This window comes from Onychostoma macrolepis, chromosome 18, assembly GCF_012432095.1.
Source record: "Onychostoma macrolepis isolate SWU-2019 chromosome 18, ASM1243209v1, whole genome shotgun sequence".
Classification (NCBI taxonomy): domain Eukaryota; kingdom Metazoa; phylum Chordata; class Actinopteri; order Cypriniformes; family Cyprinidae; genus Onychostoma; species Onychostoma macrolepis.
In genome coordinates, this window is record NC_081172.1 from 7,956,628 (window position 1) to 7,975,000 (window position 18,373).

The 18,373-nt window shown below is 32.7% G+C and overlaps 1 protein-coding gene across 1 annotated transcript in view; it reads right to left on the reverse strand.

The window, feature by feature from the left end:
• The window catches only part of hipk2 (homeodomain interacting protein kinase 2), a 106,679-nt gene that overhangs the window by 21,487 nt on the left and 66,819 nt on the right, over window positions 1-18,373 (reverse strand). The window contains 5 exon segments of the mRNA XM_058750613.1: window positions 985-1,147; window positions 1,232-1,416; window positions 4,732-4,818; window positions 6,230-6,349; window positions 9,789-9,912. Of these exon segments, the coding sequence (XP_058606596.1) occupies window positions 985-1,147; window positions 1,232-1,416; window positions 4,732-4,818; window positions 6,230-6,349; window positions 9,789-9,912 (679 nt within the window).

Consider the following 18,373-nt stretch of genomic DNA (forward strand, 5'->3'; position numbering starts at 1 on the left):
ACTTTTTTCAGTAAAACATCCAAACATCCATAAAATTAAAAAGATTTACTTGAGAAGAAAATTTTTATAATTTAACTTGTTATAATCACAACATTTAATACAGTTTAGAGAGGATTATGTTTAAAATAAGAGATCTTTTTTTTAATTTTTTTTTTAGTAAATTATTGATTATGATCCTGTAATGTAATTTTTTAAATATTTATTTATATATGTATATATATATATTTTACATTCATTTAATTATTGTTTAAGGATTTATAAAAATAATATTTGATGGGAAATCAAGACAAAATTCTGAATTCTTTTTTCTTTCCATTATTATTATTATTATTATTATTATTTATTTATTTATTTTTACAAATGTCAGCTTTTTATTTGAACGTTATTAGTTACATATTACAAATATTTAATAATGTAAAAAACGTAAATGACATTTAACTGTTACATTTTATTATTTATGATTTATGATAATTTATTTAATTACATTTAGTATCTTCATTCTCAAATACATTTATCTTGGTAAAATAACATTTTTACTGGAAATCAAAATATAAACATTTATTGATAAAAATAATTGATTTTATTCTATACTTTTTTCTTGCAAATGTTTCATATATTATAAACTACTATTTACAAATTACAAATATTTAAATAATATTTATAATATTATTAAATAATATTTATAATAATATTTATGACCTTATAATTGATTTAATTATATTTATTATCTTAGTACATTTAATTTGATTTATTGTGGTTCATTAACAAATTTTCTCAAGCTCATTTGTTCATTTCAATTTGGACCCAGCTATTCAGAAACTTGCATGACAACAAAGAAATTATTTTTGCACTTTACAAACACTAAATAATATCTAAAATGCCAAACGTAGGGGTTAGAGCTGTGGTTTACCCATCATAACTTTAACTTTATTTAAGAACAATATAATGGGAAGTGGCTAGTTAGATGTGTGTGTGGATACTGACCTGGCTATGCACAGTGTTAAGCTGGTTGTTGAAGGTCATGGTGAGATTGGTGGAGGTGCTGGGGGCTACATGTGTTATAAAGGGCGTCTTGCTCTGATTGACTGTATCGTACATGTTCACCCGACGCTTGCAAATCTCCATGTTCTGGAAGCAGGATTTGACGCTGCAAGAAAAAAAGACATGGTCAGTGATCTAAACATCATTTGATAAAACTATATAACCCTAATTTTGGTGTAGTTCAACTGACTGGGTGCTGTGTGGGAAGTCCAGCAAGTGTGTCATTGTGACAAAGGGGTGGTTGAGTGTTTCTATGGGCGTTATTCTCTTGTCTGCGTCGATGGTCAGCATCTTGGTCAGCAGGTCAATAAACTCCCTTCTGTCTGCCTTCTCCGCCAGCATGTCACTGCCCTCCAAGTCTGTGGTCATATTCACCTGCACCCAGCAAATGAGAGAAGATGAGCTGATGTACAGAGACCAACAAGTACTTGAGGGATCCTCAAACAAGGTTAACCAGCTCTTGCCTTTTTTTTTTTTTTTTATGTAACATTGACTAACACATCACCATGGAATCGGTGCCCACAGAATTCCTCAGAAAACAAAAGAATTCCATAGAATTTCACATACTAAAAATAATAATCACAAGGTCAATCAGCACAGAAATTGAAAAAAAAAACATTTAATGTTGTAATGCTTTAATGCAAAATTAAAAAAGTTAATATTTGTAAATGCACTGGACAGTGATAATCCATGAACGTAGGCGGCAGGGAAAATTAGCTACCATAATTGCAGAATAAATCATCCTTAGCAGCCGAATGTGTGTTGAATGCGAGCCTGGCTGTTCCCAAATGATGGAATCTGTCAGCTGTATCTTCTGATCTAACTTACATCTTTTGTAAATAATACATGTGAGTATTTGTGTGTGAATAACTCCCGCAGTACTTGACGTGTACAACTCTATTAATATACACAGGTCTGTCAGTCAAAAAGTGTGTGCGTTCTCAGAGGAAAGCGGTAACCTTTCTGATATTCCCAAATATTTGCCCTCACATTTACAGATATTCACTTAGGAATGCTTTAGATGCCAGGCCAGATATTCCCGTCTGAGTATGTGAAAAAAACTAAAAGTTAAATAAATGTAAAAAAAAATCTATTATATTATACTAGTATATACAAATGAATATATGAAAAGAAGCAAATATAAATTAAACAGACATGGAAAAGGACTTTTTAAATATGACCTTTATATTACAAAGAAATACAGTGACCTGTAATATATAATAGAAAAACATAATATAATATAACATAATATAATATCAATATATACAAAGGGATATGAAAAGAAGCATATATAAATGACACAGACATGGAAAAAGTTTTTAAGATTATATTAATGTGACTTTTATATTTTTAAAAATATATTTTAAAATTTCTGATTTATTAATAAATATATATATATATTTTATTAAGTTCATATTAAAATAGTAACCTGTAATATATAATAGAAATATATATATATATATATATATATGTATAATAATATAATATAATCTGTACATACAATGTATGTGAAAAGAAGCAAATATAACGAAATATTTACTAAATATAAATTATAAAAAAACAAACATGAAATACAAAACCACAGGGGGAAAAAAGTTTTCAAAAATTATAAAAAAAAAAAAAAAAAAAATTAAAAACATAAAAGTGCCTGTATTTAAAGAACCGTGCTTTTATTGTCTGATAGGATATTTTGCCAGAGGTTAAAAGCAATGCAGCAGAGCTTTTTTCATTATTGGGAATCCCTGTCAGAGATGGCTAACACATTTTTCATACTGCCATGCTGTTTATCTGTGGCCTAACCTCCCCGAGCTATCAGATAAACCGCCAGTCACCAGTGCAAATCACAGTCCTCTTTTATGCATGCTATTTTAGTCCTGCTCTGTCTCTCTCTCTGTTTTCCATCACACTGCTGCACGATAAAGAAATAATCTTTGACACGCGAGGAAAAATAATCATTCAAGATGTAGAATATGAACTGCAAGCGAGGGGAGTCACTGCATAGCTACCGTACACAAATCTTGCAAAAACAGTTATGCACGCACACTTAGTGAACTGTCTCTTGAAGATGATGAAACCGAGAACAATCATTCTTCTTGCTCTGCATTTCACATCTGACTGTTGTATTTAAATCGGTTGAATACACAAGTGCTGTATCTCTGAGTGCAACAATTTAAAAACAGGTGCATATCATGAGACAGCTGTGCATATGTTCCACATACAAACTGACAGTGCTGCAACAGTGGAAACTGAGAAACACACACACACACACAAACAGAGAGAGAGTCTAAACTATTAACTGTTGTGAGTAAAGGTGGCTTATTTATTTATTTATAGATAGATAGATGGATAGATAGATAGATAGATAGATAGATATGCTTGTTTGTTTGTACATTTTGTATCATATTTTCGTATATTTAATGATTATTATTAATTTGTTTTATTTCAAATAATTTGTTTTATTATTATTATTATTATTTGTTTCTTTTCACATTTTTCCGTTTTTATTATCATTATTTTAATTATTAATAACAACAACAACAACAACAACAATTTGATAATAAATATTGATTAGTATTAATTAATAATAATAATAACAGTAGTAATAATAATAATAATTCTTATTATTAATTTTGATACTCATTTTATACTTACAACTAATTTTTATTTGATTGCTATTCAATAATATTAATAATAATAATAATAATACATATTATAATAATTCAATTATTATTATTATGTTTATTTTCACTGTTTCAGTTTTGTTTTATTATCAATTATTTTATTTTTATGATTTATTATGAAATAAATAAATAAACATTTTATACTCTTAACTCATTTTTTATTTGGTTGCTATTATTAATATTATTATTATTATTATTATTATTTAAATTATAATTTTTTTTATTTGTTTCTTTTTTTTTTTTTTTTATCTATGCTTTTTTTTTTGCCTTGTACCTTCCAGCTTATCAAAGATACTCCCTATCTTATTGAAAATAATACTTTTTTATGCTTTTATATTAATGAGGTTTACTGTGTACTACAATAAGTGTACTAGGCAGTGCAGTAAACTGGACTACAGAGCAAGTCAGTACTTAGATCATAACACTAGAGGACCTGACCTGAAAATGAGGCTCTGATGTAATTCTTGTAAAACAAGGGTGTTATGAAGGACATGAGCATGGATACATTATAGATTAAGTGTATCCAAGCATAAGCTTATTTCCATGAATTCAACTGAATTTGCTGTGAATTAAATCAGCCGTTTTTATCTGATGAACTGGGATGGAGTCTTTTCTTATGGGAAAAATCCAAATTGAGGTTTGCGTCATTGTTGGCGAAAGCGTAACCTAGCCCGTCCAGACATCTGACGACTGGCCGGTGATGAGGCGTGCTGATTTCTATAACTCGCAGAAGGCAAAAGGTCATAAGTCATGTGTCTTATCATTGAATAGCTCCAAGGGGAATAAGGTTCCCATGCACCATTGTGCTTTTGAGTCATGTCCTAAGTTACATAACATCAAAGTTTTCTGCGTAACAGAGGTGTGAGTATTACTGGAAACTTGCCACACAGAGTTGGAGACAAAACATTTTTGAGGGTGAGGGAGGTTATTATTAGCCATGAGCCAGATTTCTGCTCCTGTTGAAGCTGAAGCAGGTTTTGTGGTACGAACAAAGGTACGAAACTCCTACCTGTGCCATATCATCCAGGCAGTTGAAGATGTACTTGCGAGCTTCTTTAGATTTGATCCCCGTCTCTGCCTCATGGTCCTCAGGTGTCTGCAAAAACAAATAGGAATACTGTCAGCACTATCCTGATTCATCTTTCAACATGGCTCCACTTGAAAAGCAATTAATAAAACACTGGAGAAGCGCTTTCAACATCAGGAATAAGCCAAGAGAGTTCATCCACAAATGAAACTTCATTTACTCACTTCTCATGTTGATTTAAACCTGTATGACTTTCTATCTTCTGTGAAACACGAAAGAAGATATTTTGTAGAATGTTGGTAACCAAATAGTTTCCAAACAATAATTTTTTTGTCCATACAGTGGAAGTCAATGAGAACTCAAAGTGGTTTATTCAAAATATCTTCTTTTAAGTAAAAGAAAGAATTGCATGGAGGTTTGAAACAACATGAGTGAGTAAATGATTACATTTTTGGATGGACTATCACTTGGAGGAACATCATGAAACATTTAAAATCCATTGGGAAAAGTATAAAGCAATTTTGAAATTTGGAATGAAACCCACAGTAAAGAAAACGCACAAATTAAATCTCATTCATGAGACATATGCAGCTGAAGAGTTCTGCTTCTTTTAATTTTCTCCTGAAAAGAATCTCAAATGTGTTTCCTATAGAAGAGATCTCAACATCTCAAACCGTGCACAAATTTCAGTCAAGACAAGTCAAGAGATTTCAATATGAACTTAAATATTTCTCAATCCCTTTCGAGTCCAAATTATTTGGGCTATGCTATCCATATTAATTTTAAGTCAACAATATGTTTCCTTTTTGTTTTTTAGAAACATCTGAGGCAAAGTTGACGCTTAAACGGAACATAACTGAAAACTCCATTATGATTCCTGAACTATGAAAGATAAAACCTTATCTCTGGGAAGTACTTGACATTGGGTTGAGTATTTCTACAGTTCAAGACACAAGCACTGAGGGCCAAAAAGTTTAAAGGGGTATTGACTATGTAGGAGGACACATTTTTCTAGTTTTATTGGATCTATATCATATATATGGAGGGTTAGGAATGCAGCTTGGAGTTGCACTGGGGTTCAATAATATCAAAGTTTCCCCATGTGAAGCTTTGCAAAGTTCACCAAAAGTTAATCTAGAGAGAAACTCTATTGACTATGGGCAACCAGCCACTGGCGCAGTAAGAGAAACAGAGCAGAAAGCGACGGAAGAATGAAAGAGGGAAGAATAAGAACGGGACGTTAAGCAGGATTTATCCCACGTCGCTCTGGTTGCCAAGTCCTCTCACACAAAACCCATTTAGCTCACATTAGCCTCTTGGTCTGTTTACAGGGTGTAGTGGATGCGTCAATTTAACTTAGTTTAGAGAGTGAGGGAATGAGAGAGAGATAGAGAAAAAAACATTGTCGCTGCATATTATATGCGAACCAAGTCAGACTAATTAAGGAAGTGAGAAAGAGAAACAGGGTGAGGGAGTTTACCTTCAGTCTCCATAGAGGATAGGTGGAGTCAGGGTCTCTGTTGAAAAACCTGGTAGTTTTCGTCCCTGCACTTAACAGATACTCTGCTGGCAAGCCCTGCGTTTGAGAGATGTACCGGATCTGGTGGAAGATATAAACACAGGCGATAGGAGATTTACAACTAACGTCACACATTTGGTGCTGGATATTCACTACTTAGATATGTACATTTGGAAAAGGGGATTTTCTTGCTTGTTTTATATATAAAGATTTAATATATATATAGACATCCAGTCACATTGCAAAGTCAGTTGAGTGAAACTAAGCTGCAAAAACAAATCATAAAAGATTCATAAAAGTCATAGTATTACAAACGACAAAGTCAAAATGAGATTTTTACAATACAATTTTTTTCTGTTAAATATCCTGTTTGACAAAGTAAAATGGGCTGCAAATTGCATTTCATGTTGAAAATAAAATAAAATAAAATGAATAAAAATGAATTTAAAAATTACAATAAAATGAATAAAGACCTGCAAATATGTAGAGTGAAGACATTTAAACTAGCAGAGGACCTAAACATCATAGATTGACCTCTTGGTCCAATGCAAAGTATGCAAATCTAAAGTAGCATGATTTAATGCGGCATGCAATATTGCAGGAAAGTGGAGCAGATTTTGTAAATACATTCTATTTTGAATGTATTATTATTATTTAGCAATTTATTAAAAACAGACATGCTACAGCCTGACATCAAAGTCTTCAAAACATCAATGCATATAACAAATAGAACACAAAGTCTATACTGTAGTCTATAGTATGTATATAGTATAGTAAAATTTTCAGTGCTGGGTAGTAAGTGATTACATGTAATTAGATTATATTACGTTTTAAAATGCTCATAATCAGATTACAGCTTCTATTACATATTTGTTAATTATAAAATTATTATTATTATATATTTTTTCAAGGTCTTTTCTATGACATACAAGTCTAAAAGTACAGTAGCAAAAACAGCCTTTAATTCTAATGATCAGGGTGGAAATGAAATGTCATGAAAAATGAAATGATTCTGTTTCTGGTGCAAGAAACCCTGACTAATATTGTAAGCGGACTTCTGGGAAAAGCAACAGTGAGCTGCATTAAAACAGACTGATGACATTTTGTCTGCTCGAAAACATATCAGTCACTTGGCTGCCACGCTGATGACACAACTTCAACATTCCAGCATTAGAAGCTGAGCAAACAGCATCTGTGATGAATGCTGTCACCATGAGACTGATTTCCCCTGACAAACCCTCTTTTTACAGGTCTGTCCAGGTGCCGCAATTACACAGAATGCCATTCACACACCTGAAAGACTTAAATACAAGAGCTTGGCAGCCGAAGGAATCCACAATAATAATAATAATCTCTTCCACGGCCCCTGCCAAACGGCCAATCTCGTATCCTGAGACCGAGCTCATAGCTGCTCAAGAGACCTTGATCACCGCATTTGGCTCATTTACAGTCTTGTGAAACAGAATAGCACATTTTTTTTTTCCATTCACTTTTTGAGGATTCTTGCTGGTGATTTCAAAGTGCTGTAATTAGAAATGAGCAGCAAAGACTGGAAATAACTTCTCAAGTTTTGCTTCCAAGTGAAAATCAAAAGTAAACAGGGAAGCCGAGGTGAGTCCTTAACATTCGATTGCTTCCCAATCACAAGACCTCATAAATGCACCAAATGAGGGGCTGAGAAAAATACTATTACTCTGTAGTACACAGAAATGGTGGGAGAAAAATCTGCAAAGTCCTTTGCTGTGTTTAAGAGCTTGTTAAAGATGGGTTTGGTTTGCTTAGAGCTAGAACATTGGCCCTGGGCTGTTCCATGAGGCCAGAATAATTTTTTTAAGAGAAGGCCTCGCTGTAGAGCTCGGGATCTGGGCTAATTGGGCAGTTTGTGGCATGTGTCCAGAACTACGAAGGGGCCAGAGAGAGATGAAAGTCAGAGAGAGACAACACACACACACACACACACACACACACACACACAGCACTTCAGGAGAGCTGAGAGAGCAGGGGCCCAGCCAACAATCAGATTTGTTTTCTTTCTCTTAAGCACAAACAGTAATTGAGGGATGTTTTCACAGCCATTTTCTGAGAAAGGAGATGGCTCTCTCGGCAGGGCCACACATACACACATAAAAAATCTCAAAATCTGCTAAATGAATATCATACAGGAAATATCATTTCATAAATCATTTTCCAATTGAAACACATTTGTTATTTATCTACTTGTATCATTACTGACCACTGAATTACAAAACAGAAACAGCCAAGGATGGATTATGGCATGAGTCAATGGGCCCCTGAGAGCTAGGGGTCTTGAAAACAGATTTATATTAAACAGTGCTTAAATGTGTGCCAGTGACTGCTGTATAAGTTGACAGTGCTGTCACTGTTGCAATGTATTAAATATAAAGTGTGCGTACTGCAAATGTGACTTTTAAGAATATATAAGCAGGAAAAACTGACCACAACCCAAGCCACGCCCCCGGCAGTTATAATTAAAAAAAATGTTTATCACATTAAAAGATATATATTGTAATAATACATACTATTGTCCTGTAAGAATAAAAAGCAGCATTTAATAATCATGATTAATAATATATAATATAGTATAATAAAAATATTAAGTACCTGCCAAAAGTTTGGAAATATTACAATAATGAATGATTTTGAAATAAATCTCTTCGAGGCTGTAAATATTTGGTCAAAATAAAAACAGAAATATTGTGAAATATTATAACAACATTTAAAACAAAGTTTTCTATATTAATACATTGTAAAATGTAATTTATTCCTGTGACGCAAAGCAGAATTTTCTGCATCATTACATCATTGATCTTTCAAAAATCGACAACTTCTGATACATTTCTGATTATTATCAATGTTGAAAACATGCTGCTTCATATTTTGTGTGGAAATGGTGATACATTTTATTTTTCAGGATATTTATATTTGATAAATAGAAAAGCATTTATTTGCATTCATCAAATATATTTATTAAATTCGTTAAAGCATTTATTAAATAGAAATCTTTTGAAACATTCTTCACTCTTCACTCACTTTTCATCACTTTAATGTATGATGAATAAAATGATCAATTTCTCGCTCTTTTTTAACATTTAGTTGAAATAGAAAGCTTTTGTAACATTATCAAATTCTTTATTGTCACTTTTGATCAATTTAACACACCTTTGCTAAACAAAAAACAGAAAACGTATTGACCCTAAATGTTTGCATGTATATACAGTAACAAGACATCTTGTTTTTCTGCTATTTTTCTGCAGTGCAGGGCATCGAGGGAGGGTCTCCACCGAGGCTAGCGCCCCGAGTGTCCCAATCCATCCTTGGTAACAGCCGCATGGGAACAGCTAAGATACAGTACAACAAATACTCACAACTCACAAATGTACTAAGGGTGGAAACCTCAGACAAGCTGAGTGCCAGCGCATATATGAAACCTTGGATGACTTCATCTCCCAACTCTATACTGTTTCCATTATAATCCATTAAAGAATTAGACAAGTCTTACCTGGTCATACTCAGATGCTCCGGGGTAGAGCGGCCAGCCCAGGAACAGCTCAGCGATGACACAACCCAGGGACCACATGTCTATGGCCTCGCAGAACGGCAGACCCAGGATGATCTCTGGAGCTCTGCAGACACAGAAGTGATGGAAGAACTTCAAAAATAGAGCCAGTTTTAAAAGATTTATTTAGCAATAATGACCAGCTGTATACGTTATCCCACTACATTACATGCACTACATTATCCCAATTTACAAAAAAGTCTAGTTAAGTGCACATTTATGGAGCATTTGTATTGTCCTTCACCACAGAGGGCCAGAGGGAAACAGAGATGTTTTTGGCCCAAAACCAGTTAATGTGCAACCTGTTCCATTCGGCCCAAAGCTGGCATTGGTTACGTCGCAGCCGTAAGACCTCATTGTACCCATTTAAGTTGACTGAGTTGAGTAATAAAGACAAACACTGAATGCATTTTGTTGCCACGGACACAGCGGGTGAGGAGGGAGGAGAGAGACGGCGCGTGACACGGCATTACTCTGGGCGCCGCTTGTGAATCATCATTCTGAGGATAGACGGAGGGCCACTCTTTTGGATAGAGGGATTGAAGATTAATAAATGCCATATGGAGGGAAAAGAGAGCGGGAAATGTGTGGAAGAGACTGATGTTGGGTATGGAAAGATATTCAGCAAGCCTTTAAGGTGGCAGAAATGCAGCTCACTTACACACACACACACACACACACACACAGATAATAGACTGACGCCTCAGTTTTAGGGGTGACAGTAGAACACAGTCATATTATTTGTAAAGACAACATTGGGCACTGGAAGAACAGTATTGTTATTGTTAACCAACATTAATACATACTTAAAAACTAATTAAAGCTATTTAGAAAATTAAAACAAGCCTAATAAAATTGACAAAAGCACATAACAAAATGACTTAAAACTGAAATAAACTGAAATAAAAAGAAAACTGAAAACATAACTTATAGTAAAATAAATGTTTATTTTATATCAATAATAAAAATATTATTATTATAAATCAAATTTAAATAAATAACACTGCTACGAAGAGTAGAACCGAAATCACGACTTATCACTGGGAAAAACACAACCATAAAGAAAATCTCTTTATTATCTCAATAGTTTCTTCTAGAGAGCCATGGAAATAAATGGAAATATTCATATTATAGGAATGTCTCAACATTAAAATTTTGTCTGATACAGATAAGCTGATAATAATTTTTATGTTATAACCAATAACTGATAAAAGGTTGATATTAAAGTTATATATTATTATCTAAATAAATGTAATAAATAAATAAATAAATAGAACACTTAAAATTGAAATAAAATACAAGTGAAATTAAGCATTAAACATTTTAAATGTACAGTAGGAAAAAATAATATTTATTTTGAGATTTAAAAAGATTACATTCAACAGTGTTATTAAATATTTGTAGCGATCAACTTGATTTAGATGTCGACAAAGGATATCTAAAAGCAAAAGTAGAGTAAATGATCATGCACAATAAATCAAATATCTAAATGAAAACATTAGTCATGAAATGAAAATGCCATCCATGCTATAAATTCTGCAATCAAATGTCTCTTGAATTATTCTCATTAAAAGTTTGAATTCCAAATCAACTTTAGTCCTCTATTTTCATATTTCGCCAACATTTTGACAAATTGACTCATTTGTTTCTATTTCTATTAGTGCTGTCAAACGATTAATCGTGATTAATCGCATCCAAAATAAAAGTTTTTGTTTACATAATATGTGTGTGTACTGTGTATATTTATTATGTATATATAAATCAACACATACAGTATATACATTTAGAAAATATTTACATGTATATTTATATAAACGACATATTTTTCTTAAATATGCACATGCATTTGTGTTTATTTATATAAATACGTAATAAATATACACAGTATACACACACATATTACGTAAAACAAAAACTTTTATTTTGGATGCGATTAATATTTTTCCTAAAAAAAGTGAAGAAGAAACATCTGGAACAAAACAGAAACAAAATACTTCTGACAGGTACTCCAGGGCAGGAAAAGACTCAGTTTGGGAGTTAATTCTCCCATTGGCTCTCGTGCAAGGTATATAGCGCATGACATCACCCTTCTGAAGTAATGTCATTGCATACAGCCTTGGGCCTGCTGGTCTGTCTGCTCGATATCATTCAAATAAGCCACAGCGCTACCAGCCCAAAGTATCTCTGTGACACTGAGGATGCATTACGGCCGCCATGTATGCAAATGCATATCCCACTTCAATCTTTTCTCTCCCTTCTTCCAATGCCATATGCAAAACAGACCAGCAGCTGCTGATGCAGGACTTTCAGCGGGTGTGATAAACACAAACATGCACGCCACTAAATATCGTCCTTATTCTCTCGCGAATAAAACGTCTGCTCGTAATGCAAAAATCTGTGGTGAGAAATTCACAGCCCTGTTCCAGATCCACACACAGAAATATGAGCTCCCGTACTTGCAGATGTGATACGGAGAGTTCATTTGTGGTTCATTTTGCATATCTAAACCTGTCAGGCTGTGACCCTGCAGGTGTGTTTGTGTTCGCATGCGTGTCATTGTGCAGCTTACATGTATGCAAGGGTGACATTATGCACACAAGTGCAAACATCCGTTCCTGGTGTTGATATTTGCATGGCAAGCCTGATGCACTCATGCTGTGGGAGTCACTTCTCGTACACAATGCCACTCAGCATATAGTGCAAACAAGCACAGGAGCAAGACGTGCTGCTTGCAGAAGGTCTTCGCACTCATCGGAACCACTGCAGTGTGCAAATAATCACCAGGTTGCTCTGGGGTAAATGGTTTTGTGGCTATGAGGTCAGGCAAAGATTATCACACAGTGAAAGAGTGCTTCTTGGTTCCAAACTGAAGAATTGTACTTCTTCTGAAGTCCTCAGTCATGCACACATGCATGCACATGCTCACTCAGTTGCTATTTGAGGCTCTGACATCATTCTGTGTGGGCATGTCAAAAAGCATCGATCACGGCTGACCTTCAATATGGACCACCACTCATAACCACAGACACAGACGACGCCCTGCTTTTTATTTCAGTCTACATCTCATAGTGCCATTATGCTTTGTTTTTCTACAATTAGGACATTATTGTATAGTATATTGTATTTTATCGATATACAAAATAGATAAAAACTACATACACATATACGTATATATATACAGTATATATATATATATATATATATATACACATACATACACACATGTATATGTATATATATATATATATATATATACACACACACACACACACACGTATATATATATATATACACACACACACACACACACACACACGTATATATATACACACACGTGTATATATATATATATATATATATATATATATATATACACACACACACACACACACACAGGCGTATATATATACACACACACACATGTATATATATATACACATATACACACGTGTATATATATATACACACATATACACGTATATATGTGTGTGTATATATATATATATATATATACACACACACGTATATACATATATACATGTATATATACATTATATATATATATATATATATATATATATATATATATATTAGTGCTGTCAAATGATTAATCGCATTCAAAATAAAAGTTTTGTTTACATAATGTGTGTGTACTGTGTATATTTATTATGCATATATAAAGACACATACAGCATATATTTTGAAAATATTTACATGTATTTACATGTATATATTTATTTTCATAGAAATTATATCATATATAAATATATTTAATATATAAACGTAAAATATTTTTCTTAAATATATACATGCATGTGTGTGTATTTATATATGCATAAATATACACAGTACACATATTATGTAAACAAAACTTTTATTTTGGATGCGATTAATCATTTGACACCACTAATATATATGTATATGTAATATATATATAAATATAATTCAATGTGATAAACATAACATAAAAACTGGCCATTATAAATCTATATTGATTCAGCTGTTGTTTAAAGGCAACAACAAAGTGTTAAATGTAAATGTAGGAAATCAAGCATCAAAACATTATGTACTGTACATGGTTTAAAAAAATTACCATAGTATCGCCATGATTTTTGGATTACCAAATGAATATGGTAATCATTTATAACCATGGCATATACAGTATTAAAACACTGTGGTACACCACAGCATTATCACATCTTATTACTTGGCTGCTTACAAAATAAAAATATAAAATAAAATTTAAAAAATACAAAATAAGAAAATAAAATACAAAACATAAATTAGGAAAGTAGTTAGAATAAAATATATAAAAACAAAATAACATAAAATGTAAAATAAAACAGAAATGCAGTTAAATTAAAATATATAAATACAAAATAAATAATAAAATAAAATGTAAGAATAAAGAGATCACAGAATGATACACAAGTCATTAAACTATAACAGTTAGGCTATGTAGCCAGTCTTGGGACAGTGGTCAATAAGTAGTCAATATACAAAAACATATAACGATGAATGCTGCAACAGGCTGACAGAATCAAGTATCAGATCATTCACACTGAAGCTGAGCATTTTAAATGTTATTGGTAGCACAATAATCAATACTAATATGGCCATAAAAGCAATACAACAGGACTATGAACAAAAATGATTCTCAGCAATAATAATAATTTTGAAGAAATGTAGTGGGATATTCAAAGTTGTTAGAGAAGATGCCAGTTATTTATTGTTTTTCCGATGGTCAGCGTCATTCCTTTCCCCTCCTTCATATGACAACAACCTTGATCCTCTGAGCGCCCGCTGACTGGCCACACTCCCTCACAATCAATTTTAATATTCATGTCATCGCAGCGCACTAAAGCAGCGGAAACCCAAAGTTCCCAGCGTGCCATTTTAATAAACATTGTGTGAGGTGGGCTCACCGAGGGGGACATATAGACATCTACCGCACACCTGCGACTGGCGGCGAGGCAAGGAGAGGTGGAGCGAAAAAAGGACGAAGAAGGAAAATAAGAGTTACCCAGATAGAAAGGCACAGACAAAGAGAGAGAGAAGGGAGGAAAATGACAGAGACAAAACAAACAGTCCAGGAGTGTGAGAACAAGAGAATGAGGGAGGCAGGGGGAGCTGTTTAGATTTCATCTCCACGGAGTCGGAGTGTGGGGTCATCTCTCCACAACTTACTAAAACAACCTTGGAAATAGTCCTCCCTTTTATTGTGCTGGTTTTGTGGGAGTGCTCTTTCATTTCAAGGCCCTGTGAACCTCACCCTCTCCCGCTCTCTTCAAAATGCAGAGGAAATCGCTGACGACGCTGTCGCTCTCTCAACTCCCTTTTCTTCCATCATTAGCATTCCCAATACAGAACGTGCATGAGGGAGAGTGAGGGGGAAAAAAACCAACTGATGACCTTCTCTCTGTAAATTTCACTGTTATAGACACATTTGTGAGAGCTCACACATGTCTCGCATGACGCAGGAAAATAAGGACTTGTTTGAATTTGAAACTTTTATGCCATATTGTTATAAGATGAGAACTAAGATTTATTATTTTTCTCATGTTGTGAAGTGTGAATTGGATGTAAAGTGATAAAATGCATCACAACTTCAAAGCACATCTTTCTAACGACTTTAATTTTTCACAAATTTCTTTATCACTTTTCTATAAAAACATGCATTTTATGTTGTGTATCATTACAGAAGATTTACAATAACACCGATACAGAATGTTTTGCCAATACTGCCCACCCCTCCCAGTACACTGAATGAAAATACACAGCATTTACACACGCCACTTAACCACAATCCATCAGTCCCTATTTGTGTGATCGAAAACTTCCTTGCGTGCAAGTCGGGTACAGGAAAAGACGTTGTGTTGCAGAGAGCCGTACTGTGGCCCATAGATCACCCTGGCATCCGAGAGTCCCAATGAACAAACAAAGGGAGGGCGGGAGGCCGTGCAGTGTGTATGTAATCCTCACGTCCCAGGCTCCTACAGCACTTCCACCTTAGACTGTTAATTACAGACATGCCACCCCAGACAGAGAGAGACAGTGAGAGTGATGACAGTCTGGTCACTGCTATGATTGTCTTAAGACAATCAACATATAACCATCAAGTGTAACAATGTAAGTCTGATCATTTGGACAGATGAATGGGTAGGTGCTGATAACAGTGAAATGACAGGAGATACACATATTATTTATTTTATTTTATTTTTAATTATTATTTCAATTATTTTATTTTGATTTATAATAAACATTTATGTTATGATATTTATTCTGTTATAATTTGTATTACATTAAACATAATAAAAATACAATAACAATAAAAATTATATATACATATACATATATATATATATATATATATATATATATATATATATATATATATATATATATATATATATACACACATACACACACACACACACACACACACACATATACATATATATATATATATATATATATATATATAATTTTTATTATATTAAATAAATATCTATATAATATAATACAGAATTAATAAAATAAAAATAAATAAATGTTTCTTTAAAAAATAGTAGAAGCACATTTTTAAATTGCATTTTGACAACTTGATGGTTATGTGCATTTGTTTAATATAATAAAAATATAATAATAAAATAAACAAATATTAAATAAATCAAAACATAACATCCTCCTACTATTTTATTTTATTATTGTATTTTATTTTATTTATATAAACATTTATTTGTTTAATATAAATTCTTTATGATATTATTTATTATAATAAATATTTAAATTTTATTAATGTATCATTTATTAGATTAAATAAAACATAACCATCAGTAGCCAAAATGTAGTCTGAAATGGGAAAACCTACATTTTTATTATTTTATTTTATTATATTATTTATTATATTATTTTTACATTTTTATTTTTTCTTATATTAAATACTAAATGTCATAGTTCTTGCTTCTTTTATTGATTCTTCAGAAATACTGTGTGTAATACAATCATGCCATAAAGCATTTTGAAATTGAAAACTGAAATTGAGAGAGGGGGAACGAGAGAGTTGCGTCCCACCTGAGTGACCCCAGCCCCCCTCTCCCATCTGTAAGAGCCCGCAGGGTGCTGCATCAGCCTTGAGCCCCCAACTCCCTCTCTCCTTGTTCTCTCTCTTCCACCCACTGTCTCATTCCCTTTCTCTTTCCCTCACTCCAGTACTCTTTTAAGAAGCCTGTGTAAGTATGTGGGTCACGTCAACAGCTTTCTGCTCGAGGAAAAGGTCCACAGAATGAGTGTCCTAACGGACGCTCTCGCATTTGCAGTCGGGCCCCAAGTGAAATGTGCTACAAGTGGAACTCTCTTCCCACAACTTTCTCAGACACACACCCTAGATTCAAACAGCCTCAGACATTTTATCAGCAGAATAAATGATTCTGTGTGTGTAGTCTGGAATAATGTGCATCAAACGATAGTGACAAGGGTTGAAGAAATTTCTAGAATAGTGTCAAAATGACACAAATATGACATGCAATAATTTTTTTATTTTGCTGTGTTGTGTTGTGTTGAACAGTGCTATAGTTCAAATTAATAGTCAACCAATATATTGGCTTGTCAATAATAAAATGCTCTTATTTAGACACCAGGGTGGCCAAGATCATGTAGATACATGCATAACATTGGTAAATTTAACACTATTAACTAAATACTAAACACTAAATAAACATTTATTTGCTAATTAAATGAAGTAGTTTGTACCTGGATCTGCTTCAAAATTAAAATAAATAATTATATATATATAATATATATATATATATATATATATATATATATATATATATATATATATAATTATTTTATTTTAATACATACATACATGTATGTATACATACATATACATATACATATATATACATTAAATTAAATAATTTATAATTTACATAAATTACCAAAAATTTATAATTTAAAAAAATAAAATATTTTATTATTATGAATCTTCTATTATTAGATATTTGAAAAAAGCACAACTCTTTTCAACATAGAAGTTAATAGTAAGAAATATTTTTTGAGCACCAAATCAGCATATTAGAATGATTTCTGAAGGATCATGTGACACTAAAGCCTGAAATAATGCTTGCTGAACATTCAGCTTTAATGCAAATAAATTACATTTTAGGAAAGCGTTATTTTAAACAGTAATGGTATTTCACAATATTACTGTTTTTACTGTATTTTTGATTAAATAAACAACTTTGGTGAACATAAAAGACATTCAGAAACATTAATAAAATTTTGCCAACCCCAAACTTACAGTTTTCTATGATTAACATCATATATTTCAATTTAATAATAGCAAATGAGCCGTTATATTGGCCAATAGCTGTATTGATCATTGGCCAGCCTGTCCTAGATATCAGAATAATTTCCAAAAAATGATCAGGGCCTGTCTGATATATATCTGTCTATCTATCACTAGCACAAACCCCCAACTCTAAAGCAGAGTCTTATCACGAGCAGCAGAACACATGGAGTCG